This window comes from Lutra lutra, chromosome 11 (assembly GCF_902655055.1).
Source record: "Lutra lutra chromosome 11, mLutLut1.2, whole genome shotgun sequence".
Taxonomy (NCBI): Eukaryota; Metazoa; Chordata; class Mammalia; order Carnivora; family Mustelidae; genus Lutra; species Lutra lutra.
In genome coordinates this window covers 70942564-70962005 of record NC_062288.1, presented here as the reverse complement: position 1 = coordinate 70962005, position 19442 = coordinate 70942564, and the positions used below count along the sequence as shown (strand labels likewise).

General features: G+C 41.6%; 1 protein-coding gene across 4 annotated transcripts in view; it reads left to right on the top strand.

The window, feature by feature from the left end:
* DOCK4 (dedicator of cytokinesis 4) overlaps positions 1 to 19442 on the top strand; it is a 427767-nt gene that overhangs the window by 290812 nt on the left and 117513 nt on the right. For all 4 annotated transcript variants that reach the window (XM_047694527.1, XM_047694528.1, XM_047694530.1 and 1 more), the window contains exons 19-23: positions 22 to 105; positions 294 to 394; positions 2637 to 2718; positions 3745 to 3915; positions 8220 to 8412. In XM_047694527.1, the coding sequence (XP_047550483.1) occupies positions 22 to 105; positions 294 to 394; positions 2637 to 2718; positions 3745 to 3915; positions 8220 to 8412 (631 nt within the window). The remainder of the gene's footprint in view (positions 1 to 21; positions 106 to 293; positions 395 to 2636; positions 2719 to 3744; positions 3916 to 8219; positions 8413 to 19442) is intronic.

The following is a 19442-nucleotide window of genomic DNA, read 5'->3' as shown; positions in this document are numbered from 1 at the left end:
ATTTATTTCTTTATCTTACAGTTTCTGCAAGATACACTGGATACCTTATTTGGAATTTTAGATGAAAATTCCCAAAAATATGGGTCTAAAGTATTTGATTCTTTGGTGAGTTTAAATTCACTTCAATTATATCCTAACAATTTTGTCTCTTTATCTTGACTTTCGTAAGGCTCTTTCTGAAATGTGCACTGAATAGCGTAAGTCATTTAAAAAGAACCCTCCCCCACACAAAAAAAAAACCAAAAAAACCCATAATTTGTATTTGGTTTTATAAACCTCAAATTTCTTTTTAGGTTCACATAATAAATTTGCTGCAAGATAGCAAATTCCATCATTTTAAACCTGTAATGGACACTTACATTGAGAGTCACTTTGCTGGGGCACTTGCATACAGGTAAGGCCTTTATCTTGTAATTGGTTTAGAAGCAGTTCCTTTTGAGCCTTTCTACGCAGAACCAGCAATATAGGAAAATTTAAAAGGGAGTGTACGAAGAAATGAACCACAACAACTGAAGTGTCTCTTGAGTCATTCTCTTCCTTTCTCACACATCTTTTTTTAATGGCTGCAACTTACTTTGATTAAAAGGACTGGGGGAAAAAAAAAAAAAAAAAGCCTTTCTGAATTCTATTCCTAAAACCGAAACTATAAAATGTTTTCTTCTTGTCTCCATTTCATGTGGTATTGTTTCGTCTGAATGTCTGGTTATTTCAACCTGGCTGCCAAGAACCCCATTTAGGACGCCTGGGTGGCTCAGTGGGTTAAGCCGCTGCCTTCGGCTCAGGTCATGATCCCAGGTCCTGGGTTCGAGCCCCGCATCGGGCTTTCTGCTCTGCAGGGAGCCTGCTTCCTCCTCTCTCTCTGCCTGCCTCTCTGCTTACTTGTGATTTCTCTCTGTCAAATAAATAAATAAAATCTTTAAAAAAAAAAAAAAAAAAGAACCCCATTTAACCACCACATTCCTTGCTTACTCTAGAAGTCTTTAAGAAAGAGATGTGAAAGGAAATCATCGTATCTTTTTAAATTCTTTCACTCATTTATCTGTTAATATTTACTGAGCTCCTACAGCCTGCCTAATGCATGCTGATTCCTGTGAAGCCATTAAGCAGGTCAGCTGGGGGCTTGACCCTTTGATAGGAACTGCCATTTTCACAGCTCATCCCTTCCTGTTAGCTCAGATTCTGCAGGCAAGGCTAAAGTGAATGAATAATGACAAGCTGTAGCTCTTACCTGCCTCCCTGCAACCCAGTTGATACTTGCCAGAAGGTAACAGCGTCTCTCTTTCTCTGCTAGGTATAACATCTTCCTGGTCTTTCGCCTTGCTTAAGTACAACCCTGGAATGTTCCCCAAAGTTCTTTCTCCCCATTCTAACACTGCCATCACTATCCTGGTATTTTTACCTTATACTTTAAGCACCAAACCAGGTACACGCACAATCATTTATTCCCAGAAGTGTGGTTAAAAAAAAGATGGAATCGTGTTTTTGCCCTTTTCCCCCCATCATGTGATATATAAAAGATAAGTAATCAAATAAGCATTTGATCCTGTTATCTTGGGTATCGCCTCTCAAGGCATGTGAAGATTTAATACTCCAACATTTCAATGAATGGCATGTCATCATGATTTTTACAGAGAGTGAAATGTACTATCAGGGATAGTTAGAAACATTGGCCTGACTCTGCCACTCGGCCTAACGTTTGGGGCCCTAGTAATATCTCACCACTTTTCAGTGGAAGCTGGAGAGGAAGGGTGTAATTTCTAACACTTTATGTTGTCCAGGAGAGCAGGATAATCATTCCTAACAAGACAGATAAGGCCTATGGAATCTTCTCGGGCTATGGGTGGTCAGAAACTCACTGACATTTATCTTCAAAATAACATTCCTGGCACACCTGCCTTGTACCACATCTATGCGTTCTTCCCTGTCTGAGAGAAAAGAGGAACATTTTTAAAAATTGCTCTGTTTCCTAGAAACCAAGAACAGAACAAAGGTAAAGGTAGCAAGACTGCTATCTTGAGAATTATTGTTGTTTTTTTTTTTAATTCCAATTTTGTTCCTTATAAGAAAAAACAAACGGCTGTTTTGGAAGTTCTCTTACTAAGGCACTCTAATGATAAGCCTTGTTCTTCCCACAGGTCCAAGAATTGGCTAGATCAGTCCATGGGCATGTGATCTGGAATAGGGAGTTGTTGCCTTATCCTTCCCCATACCCGCTTTGGCCTCCAACGGAGTATTTCATCCAGCTGTTTACATGGTCACTGGGGAAGAAATCCCAATTATCAGTTGTCCAAGATGGACCGTGGTGGTCAGACTTCCAGGTCCTTTCTTGGCCAGAGTCCTTTTCTCTGTTGTTTGTGTGTATCCATTGGGAAGCTTTGCCAGAAACGTCAGGGTCAATGGGACATGGCCCTATTGAGGAGAATCTCATTGGGAGGAAGTATTTCTCTGTTCAGCTTCAGAGAGAGATAGTGATGTTGGTGTGCACATTCCTAATATCATGAGATGAAGTGGTCTGACAGAACGCTGTGAGGACTGACTGGAAAAGAAGCCTCCTCATGATAAAAATGTTGGATCTTTGGCTTTCAGCTGAGAACTCGAGCAAGTTCACCTTCTGTCTCTCTTGCCCTGTGTTTCAGAGATCTCATCAAAGTTCTCAAGTGGTACGTGGACCGGATAACGGAAGCGGAACGGCAAGAGCACATCCAGGAGGTGTTGAAGGTAAAGACACGCCAGCGACAGCAGATAATGTTATCAAACAGAGCTGTTGCATGGTGATGCCTAAGCTAATTGCTTTCCTCTACACAGACAGTAATTGGTGATGATATAGTACTGGCATCCCAATTCAAGGATGTTAATCAGTTTATGCTCCTCCAGAGCTGATGAAATTTGAAAGAAGCTTTGCCAGGCTCACCCACTGGAACTGCTTGGGATTGAATCCTTGTACCTCTGAGCTCCAGAACCCTCGGAGCGAAGTCTAGGGTTGGCAGGAGGGAGGTCTTAGGACAGAAGACCACGGGTGGGCAGTTCAGCTTGCAGTTTCCTGGCTCTTGCCTTCAACACCCTGACAGAGGCTGTTTGAGAACAATCTGTCTGACATTTTGAGAGAGAATAGGGTGGCTTGGAGACCTGAGGTTTTACTGGGTCTCAGGGTTTAGTGCTGCCCACATGTCTGGGCCCTTGGTACTCTGAGGGAGATGCTAACACTCCACTTGCAAATGTGTTCATGACGAATGGAGGTTCTTAAAGGAATTGTCCAGTAGCAGGTCTGAGAGTCCTCTCGTGTCCTGTCGTTGAGTGCCACTCCATTTGATGTCAGTAGATAATGTGATGACAGGTATGCACTTTTTAAAGCAAGTAGTTTCCTCATTATAAATTTATCACGTTGGTCTGATGGAAGGTAAAATGCTAAGTGGCAAGAGTACCTGCCAGCAAAGCACAGTGATTTTTGAGAAGCAGACAGGTATCTCTCTGTTAACTAAAACCACCTGAGGATCGAAAGCATCTCAGGCTCCTACTTCTGGAGAATTAGAAAGAATTTTCAAATTAGCTAAACATTTTCTCTCATTAGCATCAGAGAGAAATGGCACTCCCCCCACAAGTAAATTCTATTCAAAAATCTCCGCGGGTCTTAGTGTTTAAATCAATAATTTAAATTTCTGATGTTGTCCTGTGGTTTTTAGGCTGTGTCATTGTTAATCCTCTCGGTTTCCTTTGAGACTGACTTTTAAAACATTTCATTTTAAGGCACAAGAGTATATTTTTAAGTACATAGTGCAATCTCGAAGGCTCTTTTCCCTCGCCACCGGTGGACAAAACGAAGAGGAATTTCGCTGCTGCATTCAGGAGCTCCTTATGTCAGTCCGTTTCTTCCTTTCTCAAGAAAGCAAAGGGTCGGGAGCCTTATCTCAATCACAGGTAATGTTTTTTCATCTCTGCTTGGGAAAGCGAAAACGAGTCCAGTTTATTCGTGTTTACATAGCAGCGGGATGTTTTCCTCATGAGAAATCCGTCTCTCCTGTTGATATACGGAGTGCGAGCAACTTTGCAGATTTTGAAAAGGTCCCCTAGCTTCCGAGCGGCAGCATAGCAGAAGTTAGGTTGCCTCTCCTCCAACTGCTCTCACTGTTTGTGGGGAGACTGTTGGTCTGCAGCAGCCTGGATTTCAGTTCCCAAAACACACGCTGGTGTGTGGACATGGCGTCACCATCCGCCTTGAGGAAGGAAGTTCCCTGGAGCCGACTTGTTACCGTTGTTTACCCCAAGCCTTGCACCGCATTTTAATATGTCAACTTGAGACTCATTGTATGGGACTTGGCTAAACTGGCATGTTGTTTTGTTTTATATATCTTGACCCTAATCGTCCTGGGACTGATCTTACTTGACCAGTGCTGGGCAGCTGTTGCCAAATACTATTACTGGGAGTAGTAGCTCCATGGGTTTTGTTTAAGGACAGGGTTTATCCCCTTTCCAAGTAGCATGGCCTTGAACGTGTGCTGAGCAATCATTCTCAATACCTTACTCTACATTTTCTTAATCCTTCTGATACACTTTTAGTTCTAAAGATTTGGTTAAAAACCTGTCAGATGGAGAAGCAGCCTCTTTGCTGCCATCCCCTGGAGACTAGAGATTTATCATCACTGAGAATTAGCAGGGGAAATGGGAGATTAGAAGACAAAACTAACTAGATCCCTTGGAATAACATGATAACTTGGTGCCATTTGACATTTGGAAGGCATTACGTATAATGGGGAAAAACCAGAAATGTACCAACTCTCTAACGAGAGTGCTGTGCTTTTTCTGACTTGTGATGGCTGTTCTTGTTGATCTCTTCTTTACACACCTGAACTAATTCTTACACATGGGCAAGGATACAATACAGGCTCTTTTAATGACATTTTGGCCTCTATTGCCAATGGCACAATCCCCACGCTTGAGGAACTTGCCAGATACCTCAAAGTCAAATTGTGCACTAGCCAAACACTACTTTCAGCAGTTGATACTTAAAAAAGATAATCCAACAAGCTAATCAAGTATTCCTTTAGATCAGAGGTCTCAGAAACTCACTACTTTTATGAAAGCTCTTGTAGTTGAGATTTTTTATCTTAAACCTTTACTGGTTAATAGGGACAAAACTTTTTAAATTCACATCTGAAAAAATACTCTCTTACTTTTAAGAGTAAGTTTAAGTCATGGTTTCTCAGTGACATGCCTTCCTAGGGACTCAAGAGGTTTTTTCCCTTCTATAAAGTTAGGGAAGTAGTCTTTTTCCTTAGTTATGTTTCCACTGTGTCTTAGCAGTTGCCCTGAGATGACCCAGGCACACGTGATGTGATCATTTTCTTTTAGGCTGATGCTAGGAGAATTCATAGAAAATGACGAAGTGGTTAGTTTTCTTTATTAAGCAAAGAGGACTTTGTCCCTCTGTGTTTTGGGAGAAAGGGGAATACTCTAGAGCTTTTTTTTATTCCAAGTTCCCTTTTGACCTCACACCTTCATGGCTGTCTTTTCTGAGAATGAAGGTGTTACTAATCTGATTGACCCTGCACATGACTTTTCTATTGCTGCTGACAAGTAACCAAGTGCTTAATGGCTTTAAATAACATCCACTTATTCACAATTCTATAGATTAGAAGGGTTGATTAGATCTTTTATTTACAGTCTCCTACAGCCAAAATCAAGGTGTTGGCCTCGATGGCTTATTCGGAGATTCTGGGGAAGAATTTACTTTCAGAATCTTCCAAGTGTTCATAAGAATGAGATTCCTATTTCCTTGCTGGTTATCAGCAAGGGGTTGGAGGAGAGGAGGGGTGTTCTCAGCTCCTAGAGCCCATTTGCATTCCTTGGTATGTGGCCCCTCCATCCTCAAAACCAGCAACAATATGTCCAATCCTTCTCATGCTTCAAATCTCTCTGAATCCTCCCACCATGAGCTAGAGCAAACTTCTGCTTTAAAGGATCAGGGTCATGTCATTAGGTCAGGCCCATATGGACAATCTCCATATTTTTTTTTAAGTTTTTTTATTTGACAGAGAGAGATCACAAGCAGACAGAGAGGCAGGCAGAGAGAGGGGGAAACAGGCTCTCTGCTGAGCAGAGAGCCCAATGCGGGGCTTGATCCCAGGCCATGACCCAAGCCGAAGGCAGAGGCTCAACCCACGAGCCACCCAGGTGCCCCAAATCTCCGTATTTTTTTAAGATCAGCTCATTAGTGACCTTCATTAAACCTGCAAAAATCCTTTTTTCTATGTAACATAACTTAGTCGCGGGGACCACACTGAGGGGAAAAGATCTTGGGGTCATCTTAGAATTCTGCACATCCAGAGCTACAGATATCCACCGGTCTGAGTCCAAAACCCCATTTCCTTGCTCTCTTTTGCATTTTTTCATTGTGGGCTCTGACTCAGGGCAAATGCTGCCTTCTGGAGGCAGAGCAGCCATCCCAGAAAGCCTTCCTGTTCGATCAGTTTATAGCGCCCCACAGATCAGGCCAACCTCACTCTTCCAGCATGCTCATTTAGTCCTCCTGCCCTAACCCCGGCTCACTAATGACTCTGTCTCTGGGAGCCCGGCCCCAACAGGACTGCCAGCCCACTCAGGGGTTGGAGCTGTGGCTCTTGGTTTCCCCTTCCATGGACAGATCCCTTCCCTGGATCCCCAAGAGCAGAAGAGGAATGTACAACCCTGCCCCAAATTCCTAATAATTATCTTTCTGTATTTGTCTTGGCTACCAAGAAGGTCAAAATAAAATTGGGCTTTTCTTTCTTATTTGCAATAAAAATCCTTAGCTTAGATATCTTGATCCAACTATCTTTCTGCCCTTATCACAAGGTGCTTGTGCCTGTATCCTTTTTAATAACGTATCTTCACTGCTGTCACATTCAGATCCGTTTTTGAAGTAAAGAGCTATAAATAAAGAAGTAACAGATAAATGAAAAGATTCCTGAGGAATATCAACATAGTTGACTTTTCAGTAATCAGAAGGCTGGGCTCATTTTATTGTATCTTATTTCTTTAACTTCATCTGTATGACTCAGCTCTTTGCAGAGTGAAATGAAGGTTATATAAATATAGTCTTTAGCCGAGAATACCAAGTTATTAACTTTAAATGCATCCAAGTAAGCCTCTACTGTTTAAGAGTCAAGGAGAACGTAGCTGTTGACTGCAGCCCCTGAAGCATTTTGATGGTTCTGGTGTCAAAAACGGGTGTTGGCTCTTGCGTATATCTCTGCTGCTGCTCTACAGATAAATGCCAAAACCCATGAATTTGAATTTGACTCTGTATTTGAATCATCAGCACATGTAGACTCGACCTACTTTTTGCTGGTGTCAGATCTCATTGGTAAGCCAGCTAATACTTGAATATTAGCATATTAGAAACATGTGCCTCCCCCCACCCACCGCTTGATAGACTGGAGGCTGGTTGACACTTCCTTCCATTACTCTCCTTTTGTGGAATTCAAAAGACAGGGTTTGTTTTGATGTACCATCCCAGCCCAATTTGTGTCCCTTAGGATTTGATACTAGCACTTTTTTCCCCTTAAAAAGTGGTTAGCAAGCTTCTTCACGTACATAAAGAATATTGTTCTTAGTACACACAGTTCTGGGGTTATAGTAAATCTCAAAGCAACCTAAAGGTTTGTTATAATGAGCTTTTGATCTTACAGGTGATAAAACTGAAATCCAAGAAGCTAAAGTGACTTGTCCAAGGTCACAGAGTTGATTAGAGGCCAACCCAGTAGTACCTATAATCTAGGTCTTCTGGTTCTCTGTCTTATTTTTTTTCTTTAACCATAACTTCAGTGCTTTCGGGAATCAATGTGTTTGGTTTCTTCAAGGTAAATGAGATTTAGATGAGCACTGAGAAACCTCTAAAAAGAAAGGAAATATAAGTGATGGCATTCCAGGCCTTGGCTGAGCATTCTTTCCATTTGATCATGCTGCATTTTGCTGATTCTGTGCGATTTTTTGCCAATCCTTTTGCTAATGTCAGTGATTTTCCAGAATTTCTCAGTTTTATTATATTGCACCCTTGCACATTTTAAAACATGGCTTTTTTTTTTTTTTTTTTAATTGCAGCCTTTTACCTTTAGGTACTGGAACCATCTTACTTCATTTTTTTAATCATTCAAAATTATTTATCACAGTCTTAACTCATTGACATTTTACAGCAGATTTCTTGGGGCATATCTTGGAGTTGATTTAAATCTCTTCCTTTCAAGGCTGTGTTTCTGAGCTCCTTCCCAGCTGTGTACTCCGAGCTGCTGAAGCTCTTTGATGTGAGGGAAGTGGCCAACTTGGTACAGGACACCCTCGGCAGTCTGCCAACTATCGTGCATGTGGATGATTCCCTGCAGGCCGTGAAGCTACAGTGCATCGGCAAAACCGTGGAGAGCCAGCTATATACCAATCCAGGTAGGGTGGTGAGTCTCGTGAATGAAACACTTTCTGAAAAGCCATTGCTTACCCCTGGTAATCATAGGTCAGCAGAAGCAATTAGAAAGAGGAAGCAGAAAATTCCTTTCTCAAAAGCATTGTGTGTTTGGATAACAGAATAAATGTATTAAGTGGCCAAATATAGCAGCATGGCTGTCAAAGCTTTATTTCTAGAAAGAATGAAAACCCTGATTGAATTATTGATTCTAATCATAAACTGGTGGTGATGTCAGGCATGCTTATTTTCTTGTTACAGGTTTTATTTATTTTTTTTTAAGATTTTATTTACTGGGGCACCTGGGTGGCTCAGTTGTTAAGCATCTGCCTTTGGCTCAGGTCATGATCCCAGGGTCCTGGGATCGAGCCCCATTTTGGGCTCCCTGCTCAACAGGAAGCCTGCTTCTCCCTCTCTCTCTCCCCTGCTTGTGTTTCCTTTCTCGCTTTCTCTCGCGCTCTCTCTCTCTCTCTGTCAAATAAATAAAATCTTTAAAAAAAAAGATTTTTATTTATTTATTGGAGAGAGGGTATAGTGAGAGAGAGCACGAGCAGAGGTGAGGGACAGAGGGAAAAGCAGACTCCCCTTCTGAGCAGGGATTCTGATGCAGGGCTCAATCCCAGGACCTTGGCATCATGACCTGAGCCAGAGGCAGACATTCAACTAACTGAGCCACCTAGATTTTATTTTTTTTATTCAACAAAATTTAATCTTTTCTTTCAGAGAGGCTTACAGGGACCTGATATGATCCTTATTTGTTTGTCTCTTTGTTCTTAAAATGTTTCCATCGATTTGTGTTCTGAAACTGAGTGAAAGTTTTGATGTATTGTCATTTTTTATTTTATACTAGTACATGACCAATTACTGAATTGGTTTTGTCATAATACCTGTTATTAAATCGCACTGCCTTTTTCTTCTAGTTTTTCTTGAAATAAAATATTAGCCTCATTTTCTAGCTTATTTTAAGAAGTTTCTATCGCTGTCACTAAATAAACTTCTAAAAATTGACTCTCCTGAGAATTCTCTTTCCACATGAATGCATGTGTGTATATATTTTTGAAATAAGGTTTCAAATATAGTAAAAAAAAAAAAAAGCTTTTTTTATATTATTTTATTGTAAAACATTTTAAACATACAGACAAGAATGGAGTGTAAGATAGTAAATCATTAATAAATCTCAGTAGTATCAGGTATTTGCTTTAGATCTTTTATTAAGAAATCAGTTGCTAGAGATACATTTAGGCTCTCCTGCATTTACTGACTTACTTCAGAGAAATTCCCACTATCAGAGATTGCTGTTTGTGTTTTCTCTGCCTTTATTACAAATCTATAAAACTATATCTTTTTCTCATCTTTTCAAATATCTTTCATCTTTAGTCTTTGTATGATGACATTATGTTGTATGTCATTCCATAGAGTGCTTATTTTTGACTAATAGACTTTTCTATTTATCCAAGCTGTGAGATACATCTCTAGTTCATTCTTTCATTCTTTTTTTTTTTAATTGGATGGTATTCCATTCTGAATGAATTTATCTTGGTTAATTTATTTTTTCTCCTGTCTATGGACTATTTGTTTCTGAGGTGTTTTTTTTTTTTTTTTCACCCTGAAATTATATTTCAGGAAATAAAAGAAATTTCAAACCTTCTAATTTTTCCCCAGGAAAACATCTTCTCTTGGAGAAAAACTGTTTCTTGCAGTGGTTTTGTGAACCCTGCTCCTCAGAAGCATAGGGGTTCTTCTTTAGTGATCAGGGCCTCCCCCATGATTAGGAGCAGGGGTGCAAAGTATAGGAGGTAGAGGTCCAGACCAGGGACTTGGTGTTAGTTTTCTATTGGTACTGTAACAGCTACTACAAATGTAATGGTTTAAAACAACATAAACTTTGTATCTTACATTTCTGCAGGGCAGAAGTCCAAAATGCTTCTCCCTGGGCTAAAATGAAGGGGATTAAGGTGTCCACAGAGCTGTATTCCTTTGTGGAGGGTCTAGGAGGGATCTGTTTCCTTGTCTTTTACAGTTTGTAGACCTGTATTTTACCTGCATTCCTTGGCTTGCGGCCCCTTCCTCCATCTTCACAGCCCGCAGTGGAGCATCACGCGATCTCTCTGACTCGGACTCTCTTGCGTCTTTCACCTTCAAGGACCCCTGTGTTTATATTGGGTCCATCCAGATAATCCAGGATAATCAAGACCCTTAATTTAATCACTCCTGTAGCATCTGTATTGCCCTTAGCTGTTCCCAAGTTCTGGGAATTAAGGCATGGACATCTTCAGGAGATGATTATCCTGTCTACCGCATATGGGTAAAACAGAGAGACTCAAAAGCTTGTGATAGCTCACCTGCAGATAAGGAGGTAAAAAAAAAACACTTAGAAATCTATAAGTTTTATGTATGGATTACAAGTTTTAAAAATGAGATTTCAAGCGCTACGCTTGTGCGGGTATATACATCTTAGTTAGAAGGATGTTACCAATGACACTCTCCTGACATAAGATTATAAATCTAAAATAGGACAAGATAAAGTAGAGATAAGGACATTACCAGGTATCAACTACATACATCATCAGTCAAAGGCCAAATACTTTGTTTTTGAGAGTATTTCTTTCTCAGAACATAGACTATGGTGAAGATAGTTGATACTTTGAGCTTAAGTCTTATCAGCAAAGAAATGGTTGGTGAGATCGAAGTGAGAAGAATCTGAGAAAGTGACCTTATTTCCTGAGAGTTGGTATTATCCAGAGAGAGGAATACAGAGTATAGTTGGCCCACGTTTTTAAGAAAATAAATTTCAAAACATTTTAGAAAAAAAGCCCAGGTGTTTTAAGCTCCCCAGGAAAGACAAATCGTTCTAACGGTTGTCTTTGTGCTTGAATTCTGATAGAGTTCTCCAGAGGAACAGACCTAGTATGGGTGTGTGTGTGTGTGTGTGTGTGTATACGTGTACAGGGTTTCGTATAAGGAATGAGCTCAAGTGATGATGGAGGCTGAGAATGCCTAACATCTCTGGCTGGTCAGCTGGAGACCTGAGAGAGCCCGTGGTGGAAGTTCCAGTCCAGGTCTGAAGGCAGGAGAAGACTGAAGTCTCTGCTTTTTAAGACAGGCAGAAAGAGCAAATTCTCCATTTTGTCTCCTGTGGTTCTATTCAGGCCTTGAGTGCATTAGATGAGACCCACCCACGCTGAGAAGTGCAACCTGCTTTACTTGAGCTTCCAATTTCAATATGAATTTCATCCAGATATGGTCTCACAGACATGCCCAGGATAATGTTTAACCAAATATCCAGGTACCCCATGGCACAGTCAGGTTGATGCATAAAAACCAACACAAATCCCAAGGAGAAAAAACAAACAAACAAAACAAAACAGAGGAAGCATGCCTAGAAACCAGCACGACTATAGAATACTTTTGGTTGAGCTCAGGTTAGAAATTAATACAGAGAAAATGCAGAGGGACACATATAGTCAACATCAAAGAAGGGAATGACAAAAATCATAGGAAGATTCAGGCCAAGTTGAGTTGAGGGTCCGTGAGCAACTTCAGTGCTGGAGCCATTCCACAGCCAGGCAGAATTACATCCCCCCCAACCGCCCCCCACCTCCAGTCACCCCCCCCAATTGCCCCCCACCTCCAGTCACCCCCCCCAACCGCCCCCTGACTCCAGTCCCCCCCAACTGCCCCCCTGCCTAGTCACACCCCAAGGTCAGAGTTTAGGGCATCTGGTCAAACCTGAAGGCCAGCACTAAGATTTGAAATCTATATAGATCAGTATTTGATGTCTAAGTCATCTGGGGTCCAGGCAGACATATTTAAAGTGTAAAAATTGAACGACTCATTTTCACTTTCTCTTCACAATTCTATTCTTCCTGTTTCCTGAGGGCCACGAAAAGGTCTAAATTTTGGAGAAGACCAATTTGGCAATGGCAGAAGGAGCTAACCTGAGGTATAGAGATTGAGGAGGAAGCATCACCGAAATCATAGTTGAGCCTAAGTTTTATCTGTTTGAAAATACATGTAAACATCAAGGCCCAAATTTAAATTGTTTCCCTATCTTTTTTTTTTCCTAAACTTTTCAATACTGATTGGCACGTGCAAGCACACTACTGGGGAACAGTTGAAAGCCACGTCTTCTCATTTCTTACACTTCATCATCCACACTGGCGCTGATATTCAGGGGAAACCAGGCCTGGGATGTGTGTCTTGGTTTCATTTCCATGAACAGCTACACTCCTTGCCATGAAGGATTGCGAGTAGGGGCGTTCTCCTGGCAGCTCGGGCGAGGACCCGCAGAGGGAGTCACTGTAAGCCAGACCTAGAGAGTGTGTGTCCTGCTGTCTTCCCGTTTTAGCTGCATTGATACATGAAGACACAGAGCTGTTTCAGCTGCCCCTCACATCCAGTAGACTCGTGCTGTTGTTCTTTCTTTCAGCAAATGTGTATTGTGGGTGGATCCCACGCCAGTTATGTTAGAGATGTTTGTAGCAAGTGAAACATCCAGTTCTTGGCCTCAGTCTGCTGCTAGTCTACCATGAAAGCTGACTTTGAGCAAGGAATTAGACTGATAAGGTGCAGCTGTTGTGATCTGGGAAGGGAAGATGGTACTGTGTAACAAGGAGACCTGAATGAGACTCGAGGTTCATCCCACCTACTTCACCTAAGTTTGTGGCCCGTGTCCTGACACCACTCTCACATCTGTATTTCTAGGCCTGATCTCTCCTCTAGGCTCCAAACCTGAGTAGCCATCTGTCCTCGGCTTCTCCATGCAGATGACCCACAGGCACCTCAAACCCCTTGTCCCTCCCAGCCGGCCCCTCCTGTCTCAGTATATGGCAACACCAAGCCCTACATAGCTCTTAGCCATCCTTGAAACCTTCTCCCCTCTGCCCTTTATCTCCACCTCTCCTGAGATGCTCTTCAGTCTCCACACCCTCTCACATGTGCCGGGCCCCCTACCCCCAGCCTGCCACAGGTCCATTCCACACTGCCGTGTTGTCTGCACTCCCCTGGTCATGTCCATCCTCACTTCCCACTCCTCTCTCCCATCCGTCTGCATAGCCATAACAGGAACTCACACCAGACAATGTTGCTCCCAGCAACCTTGCTGACATCCCCTGGTTATGCTCTATTTTGAGGACACAGAAGAGAACTGATCTCTCGGGCCCCGTGACATCACCCTGCCCACCTGCCTGGTCCCGTCTCTTAATGCTCCACTCTGCTTGAACCCGTGCTCTCCTGCTCCTGTCCAATCCCAAGAGATCCCCGTTCACCCTGCTGGGCTCAGTTCAACTCTCATTTTCTCAAGCCTCCTCTCTGCTGTGCATGTTCAGATCTCTCTCTCGTGCAAATATTGCTTTTTGCTTCTTGGAACACCTGATGTAGCTGAAACTGTATAAAAAATTGGGTTTTAGTCATTTCAAGTCTGTCTCCAACCCTTGCTCCAGAAGGAAAACCTCCGAGGGCTGGGACTTTATCTGTCCTGATCACAGTGATTCTCTCCAGCTTCCAGAACTGTGCCTGGTGCATGTTCCTTAGAGGTTTTGTGAATGAAGACTGCATAGTGGGTCATGCATTAAGGATTAGGGCCGAGCACCAATAGGTACTAAGTAAGTGATGTGTATATATAAAAAATCTTACTGGAAAAGGATGGGCATGAATAGGACAACAGAACAGCTTGGGCAGTGGGAAGCCCAGACCAGAAGCAGAGCACAGTGGATAAAAGGAACCAAGTGGTCAAAGCATCTAGTTTGCTTTAGGAAGGGTGCCCCGTGGTCGAGGCTTCCAGGGTTAGGATGAAATCGGCTCAGAGATCATCCTTCGGCCTCTCCTGTCATTTCCCTCTGTGGTCCTGACATTGTCTATGTGAGAACAGAGCCCCTGCATTGTGTGCTGTCTTGCCGTTCTGAGTGTTGTCTGTCCTCCAGTGTATGAAAGGCTCATTTGCAGGTTTTGTTGTCTGTGACATTGGCATTGAGGTTACTGGTGGCTTTGATCACCAAGGCCCAACCTATCTCTGAATGCAGGTGTTCCTCTGTGCCTCGGCCTGATTGCTGCCCACCTCCTTTATTATTTATCCCCCACCCCCGGCCGGGGCTTCCTGGCTTGTGTCCAGCCCATGCCGCACCCCGGTGTGGAGAGTGACTGGCAACCGTGCCTGGCAGCTCAGGACTCCTCGACCTTGCTCCTCTATGGACAGATGCTGACGTCCAGGTTCCATGTCTAAGCCTTTGTTGGTACAGGAGGTAAAGACCAGTTTGTGACTTCAAAATTAACCTCAAGCAGGAAATCAACCAGCTTTTCACAGCTGCTTCTCCTCCTTCCTAGCCCCACACCCCCCTGAGAGTTACTCATGGGAGCGGGCTTTACCACTCAAGTGGGTACAGGCAAAATGAAAAGGAAATGAGAGTCACTCGTTTATACACTCAATGAGATGCATAAAACAGTGAGCTTCGTCTGAGATGTGGGGTGTGGGGGGGTGTAGACCCTTTCAAGGACAAACTGCCTTACGGATTCTATTGTTAAATGTATGGAAAGTTAGTGTGTGTTCAGTTGTGGGTTTTTTCTTCTTTGGTCTTGCTTGATGAGTCCAGGTGTTTCCTTTTAAAGGTAAGAATTAGCATTTTAACCAGTCAGCTTGTTTGGCATTTACCCACCGATTGTATCATTTGCATTGGCTGACATTGCCCTGGTAATGGGGAAAAAGCAAATCTGTTTAGGTAGTCATACATTTCTTTTTATGCACACCACACACGAATTATTTGTCTACCTTACTCCCTTTTTTGCAGTAGCTATTCTCTTAACAGTTGGCTGCAAATTAAATTTTTAGAAATCAAATTCTGCTGGCTGCAGGAACGTATCAGATGAGCTTTACCTTCCTTCCTAATTAATCATCACCAGGCAGTGACTCCTGTCTTGTAATTTTTTAGATTCCTTTTCTTGGTTCTTTTTGTCAAGTAATTGATTTATAAATGAGTATTTAAGTTTCCTGGTCAGGCTTACCATTTAAAGGAACCCTGCAATGAATTATTTCACAAAGTTTGGATTTTAATGTTCTGTGTTGCCCAAAGTGAAGAATGCCTGTGCCTTGTGTGGATTGTTTCAGTGGTAAACCTAAGGCCAAACCGCCTTGTGTTGATAAACCAATAAGAGAAACTATGCAAACCCTGATAATGGAATTTTCCCAGTTGTGAATATTTTGCATTCCCTATGACTTTTATTAGGGTACAGAATTATATATTCTTTTACCTATGCAAGTATCTTCTTATACTGGCTAGGAGTCTCCTACAATGTTGAGTTGATTGGTGAGGTTGGCCATCCTTGCCTTCATTTTTATCTTAAACAGAAAGCATTCAATCTTTCACTGTTAAGTATTGTGTTAGCTAAAAGTAGGCATTCCAGGGGCGCCTGGGTGGTTCAGTCAGTTAAGCGTCTGTCTTCACCTCAGGTCGTGATCCCAGGGTTCTGGGATCAAGTCAGGCACTCTGCTCATCAGGGAATCTGTCTGTCTGTCTGTCTCTCTCTCTACCAATCCCCCCACTCGTGCTCTCTCCCTCTCTCAGATAAATAAAATTTTAAAAATTTTTTAAAAAATCAAAATAAAGGTAGGCATTTCATTAATGCTCATTATCAATTTGGGGAAAATACCTTTTATTATTAGCTTCCTGACAGTTTTTTTTCATGAATGCTGAATTTTGCACATTATTTTCTATATCTGCTAATATGGTGAATTAATATTGATTGATTTTCAGATGTTATACCAAACTTGCCTTCATGATAAACCCTTTTTATCATATATATATATAAAACTAGATTCATTTTGCTCAAATTTTATGAGGATTTTTGCATCTGTGTTCATGAGAGATAGCAATCTATAGTTTTCTTGTCTTGTAATACCTCTGACTAATTTTGGCATCAATAATGCTGGCCTTATAAAAAGAGTTAGTGTGTTCTCTGTTCTATTTTCTGGGAGAATTTTTGTAGACTTGTGGTGATTTCTTCCATAAATGCTTTGTAGAATTCATAGAAGTCATCTGTGCGTGGCATTTTTCTTATGGAAAGGTTCTTAACTACAAGTTCAGTTTCTTTACTGAGTATAGTGTTATTTAAGCTGTCCATTTTTTCTTGAGTGAGTCAAGTTGAATTATAATTTATGCAACTATTTGTAAGATACATGGGTTTTAATAAATCAAGAATAATCCCTCTAAATTGTTGCACCGTTGACATCTTTTTATCTTTATTATTTTTTTTAAAGATTTTATTTATTTATTTGATAGACAGAGATCACAGGTAGGCAGAGAAGCAGGCAGAGAGAGGAAGGGAAGCAGGCTCCCTGCTGAGCAGAGAGCCTGATGTGGCACTCGATCTCAGGACCCTGAGATCATGACCTGAGCCGAAGGCAGAGACTTCAACCCACTGAGCCACCCAGGCACCCCCGTTGACATCTTTTTAAAAACCATGTGGATCAGGGAATTGGGCTAGGGCATTTGCAAGTGGGCACATCTACAAATAATATGACCATTATGGGCACATAATAGACAATGCTTTTGTGTTCATGACATCGTGGTGAAGAGAAAACACTCAGATCAATAAGCGTCATTACTTGTTACTTTTCCAAAAGATTGAAATAAATACTTCATGAGTCCATTACCTCTCTAATTCAAATACCTATTTAATGACAAAGTAGGGATAAATATAAGACTTCGAGTAATGGAGGAATGATACTTGTACAGTCAAAATTCACTGTTGATGGATTCAGTGACTAAAATGTGTTTGTAACCTCAAAATCATACTTGTGACACTCTCATGTTCATTCGTGGCCATGCACAGAGTAGTGAAAACTTGGCGTCGCAGGATGCATGCATTCTCGGCGGAGATGAAACAAGGCAGTGTTCTGCCTTCCTTTCCACTCTCACGCAGGATAACTGGAGGATGGAGCAGCAGGGGGCAGTGCAGCCCAATGCGAGAAGCTCCAGCTCTGGGGCCACAGGATAGTTTGAATCCCACCCATGGCCCCTCCTTACTGGGCTGGCCTCAGGCAAATCACTTAAGGCTTCTGAACCCTTTTTTCTCTTTTGTAATATAAAGAAAATAGAATACGACTGGATGAGTTGTTTTTAAGATATAATATTTTTTATCTATTGTGGTCTGTGTATTTTATCTATGATACATTATTTGCTGTTTCATTGTTCCCAGTGACTTCTTAGAACTTACCTAGCATGAATAACAAGAATCAGCTGTTTATCTTTCTCCCCGATGAGAGTATGTGCAAGTACGATTTTCAGATGTTCAGCAAACCTTGCTTTTAAGATAAGCCTGTCTGATCGTGAAGTTCTACGTATTTTACATGTTGCTAGAATTGATTGGCTAAAGTTGTAAAAAGCATTTTTGAATCTATGGTTGGTAAAGGAATTTTTTAAAAAAACGTGTAGTCTCCCAAGCTTAGGAGCCTGGGAGAGGAGATAACACATAAATATCAACATTTTTTTACCAAGTTGAGTGGTAGCTGACAGCAGACAAGAGAAAGCTGACCCACACAGGTGTATGGAGTTGGAGTAGAGTCAAGGAACAAACTAGTTTACTCCACCGAACTGCAGACAGCTCAGGGCAACTTCAGAAAGGATCAGGAATGAAAGATACTGGTTCTCCAGGGGCACCTGGCTGCCTCTGTTGGAAGAGCATGTGACTCTTGATCTTAGGGTGGTGAGTTCAAGCGCCGCTTTGGATGCAGAGATTACTAAAAAAGATAAATAAGTTTTTTTAAAAAAATACGAAAAATAAACAGAAAATACTAGGGATCTGAAGATTAAGGGTGCTAGAAATACGAAAATTGGATAAGAAAAATCCTTAGAAGAGTTAGCACCCTGCCTCTGTCCCCTTCTCTAATTCAGCCAAAAATAGTTAAGTTCACTATCTGAAAGAAGTCAACGAGGTATGTGTAGATTCAAGAGATCAGGCACTGCTAAATTTGAGACTGAATCACCACACCATAAATGGGGCTTCGCTGTTAAACAGAGAGACCCCTATGGGCCCCTTCCTTTCTTGATTTCAAATGACTAAAAGATGATGGTTTCGTGCTCCCCTGCAGAGGAGATTATCAGATTCCTCTGTAGAGAAACTGGCCAGCCCAAGAAAAGACATATCGGATTCTGAAATTTGGGGGTCCCCTGATGAAACATCTGGATGCCTTCCCACCCTGCTGTGAAGCTTTCCCAGTACACAAGCTTGCCAACAGGCACACAGTTGTGGTTCCCCCCCTCCCAGTTAGCATTTTGGTGCCTTGCTTATAAAGACAGACAACCAACAATCACCAGATACTTGTAGAAATACCTTTAATGTGAAAGCAGAGGCCAAAATGAAGAAACAGAAAAAAGAACTTGAAAGTAAATGATCATTTGAGGAGATAAATAAATAAATAACAGAATTGTCTCTGACTAACTCAGAGAGAGAAAATCCATGAAACAAGAATGAAACATGCTATAGAAGGATATCACTCAGAGAAAACAGGAGTGGCTGCATAATGAAAATACAACACCTCTTCTTTGAAAATTATTAGGAATTTCATGCTGGGAGCACAGAGCATGAAACCAGGTGTGGGGCTGTTCTGAGCACAGGCACCTATGTGAGCACACACCTGTGACACCAGCCTTGGAAATAAGAAAGAACTCTTGGAGATTAAATAAACGAGAGCAGGAATGAGAAAGTTGAAGAGTTAGAAGATAAGGAATTTGGACAAAAGGATGAAAAAATGCTCAAGGAGATGGTTTAAGACATTCATGATATAAATGTAGTCAGAATTCCACACAGAGGACAGAAAAACTAGAGAGAAGGAAATAATCCTACAAGTATTTCAAGCCAAGTTCCCAGAGCTGAAGGACATGAGTTTATAGATTTCAAGGGCCAAGGAAAGGCAAACAATTAGAGAATTTTGAATTATCAGGGATAACTTCCTGAAAACTTTCAAAGAGAGAGAGAAACCAAAGCAAAACAAAAAAATGGGGTCATGTGCAAAGCATTGGAA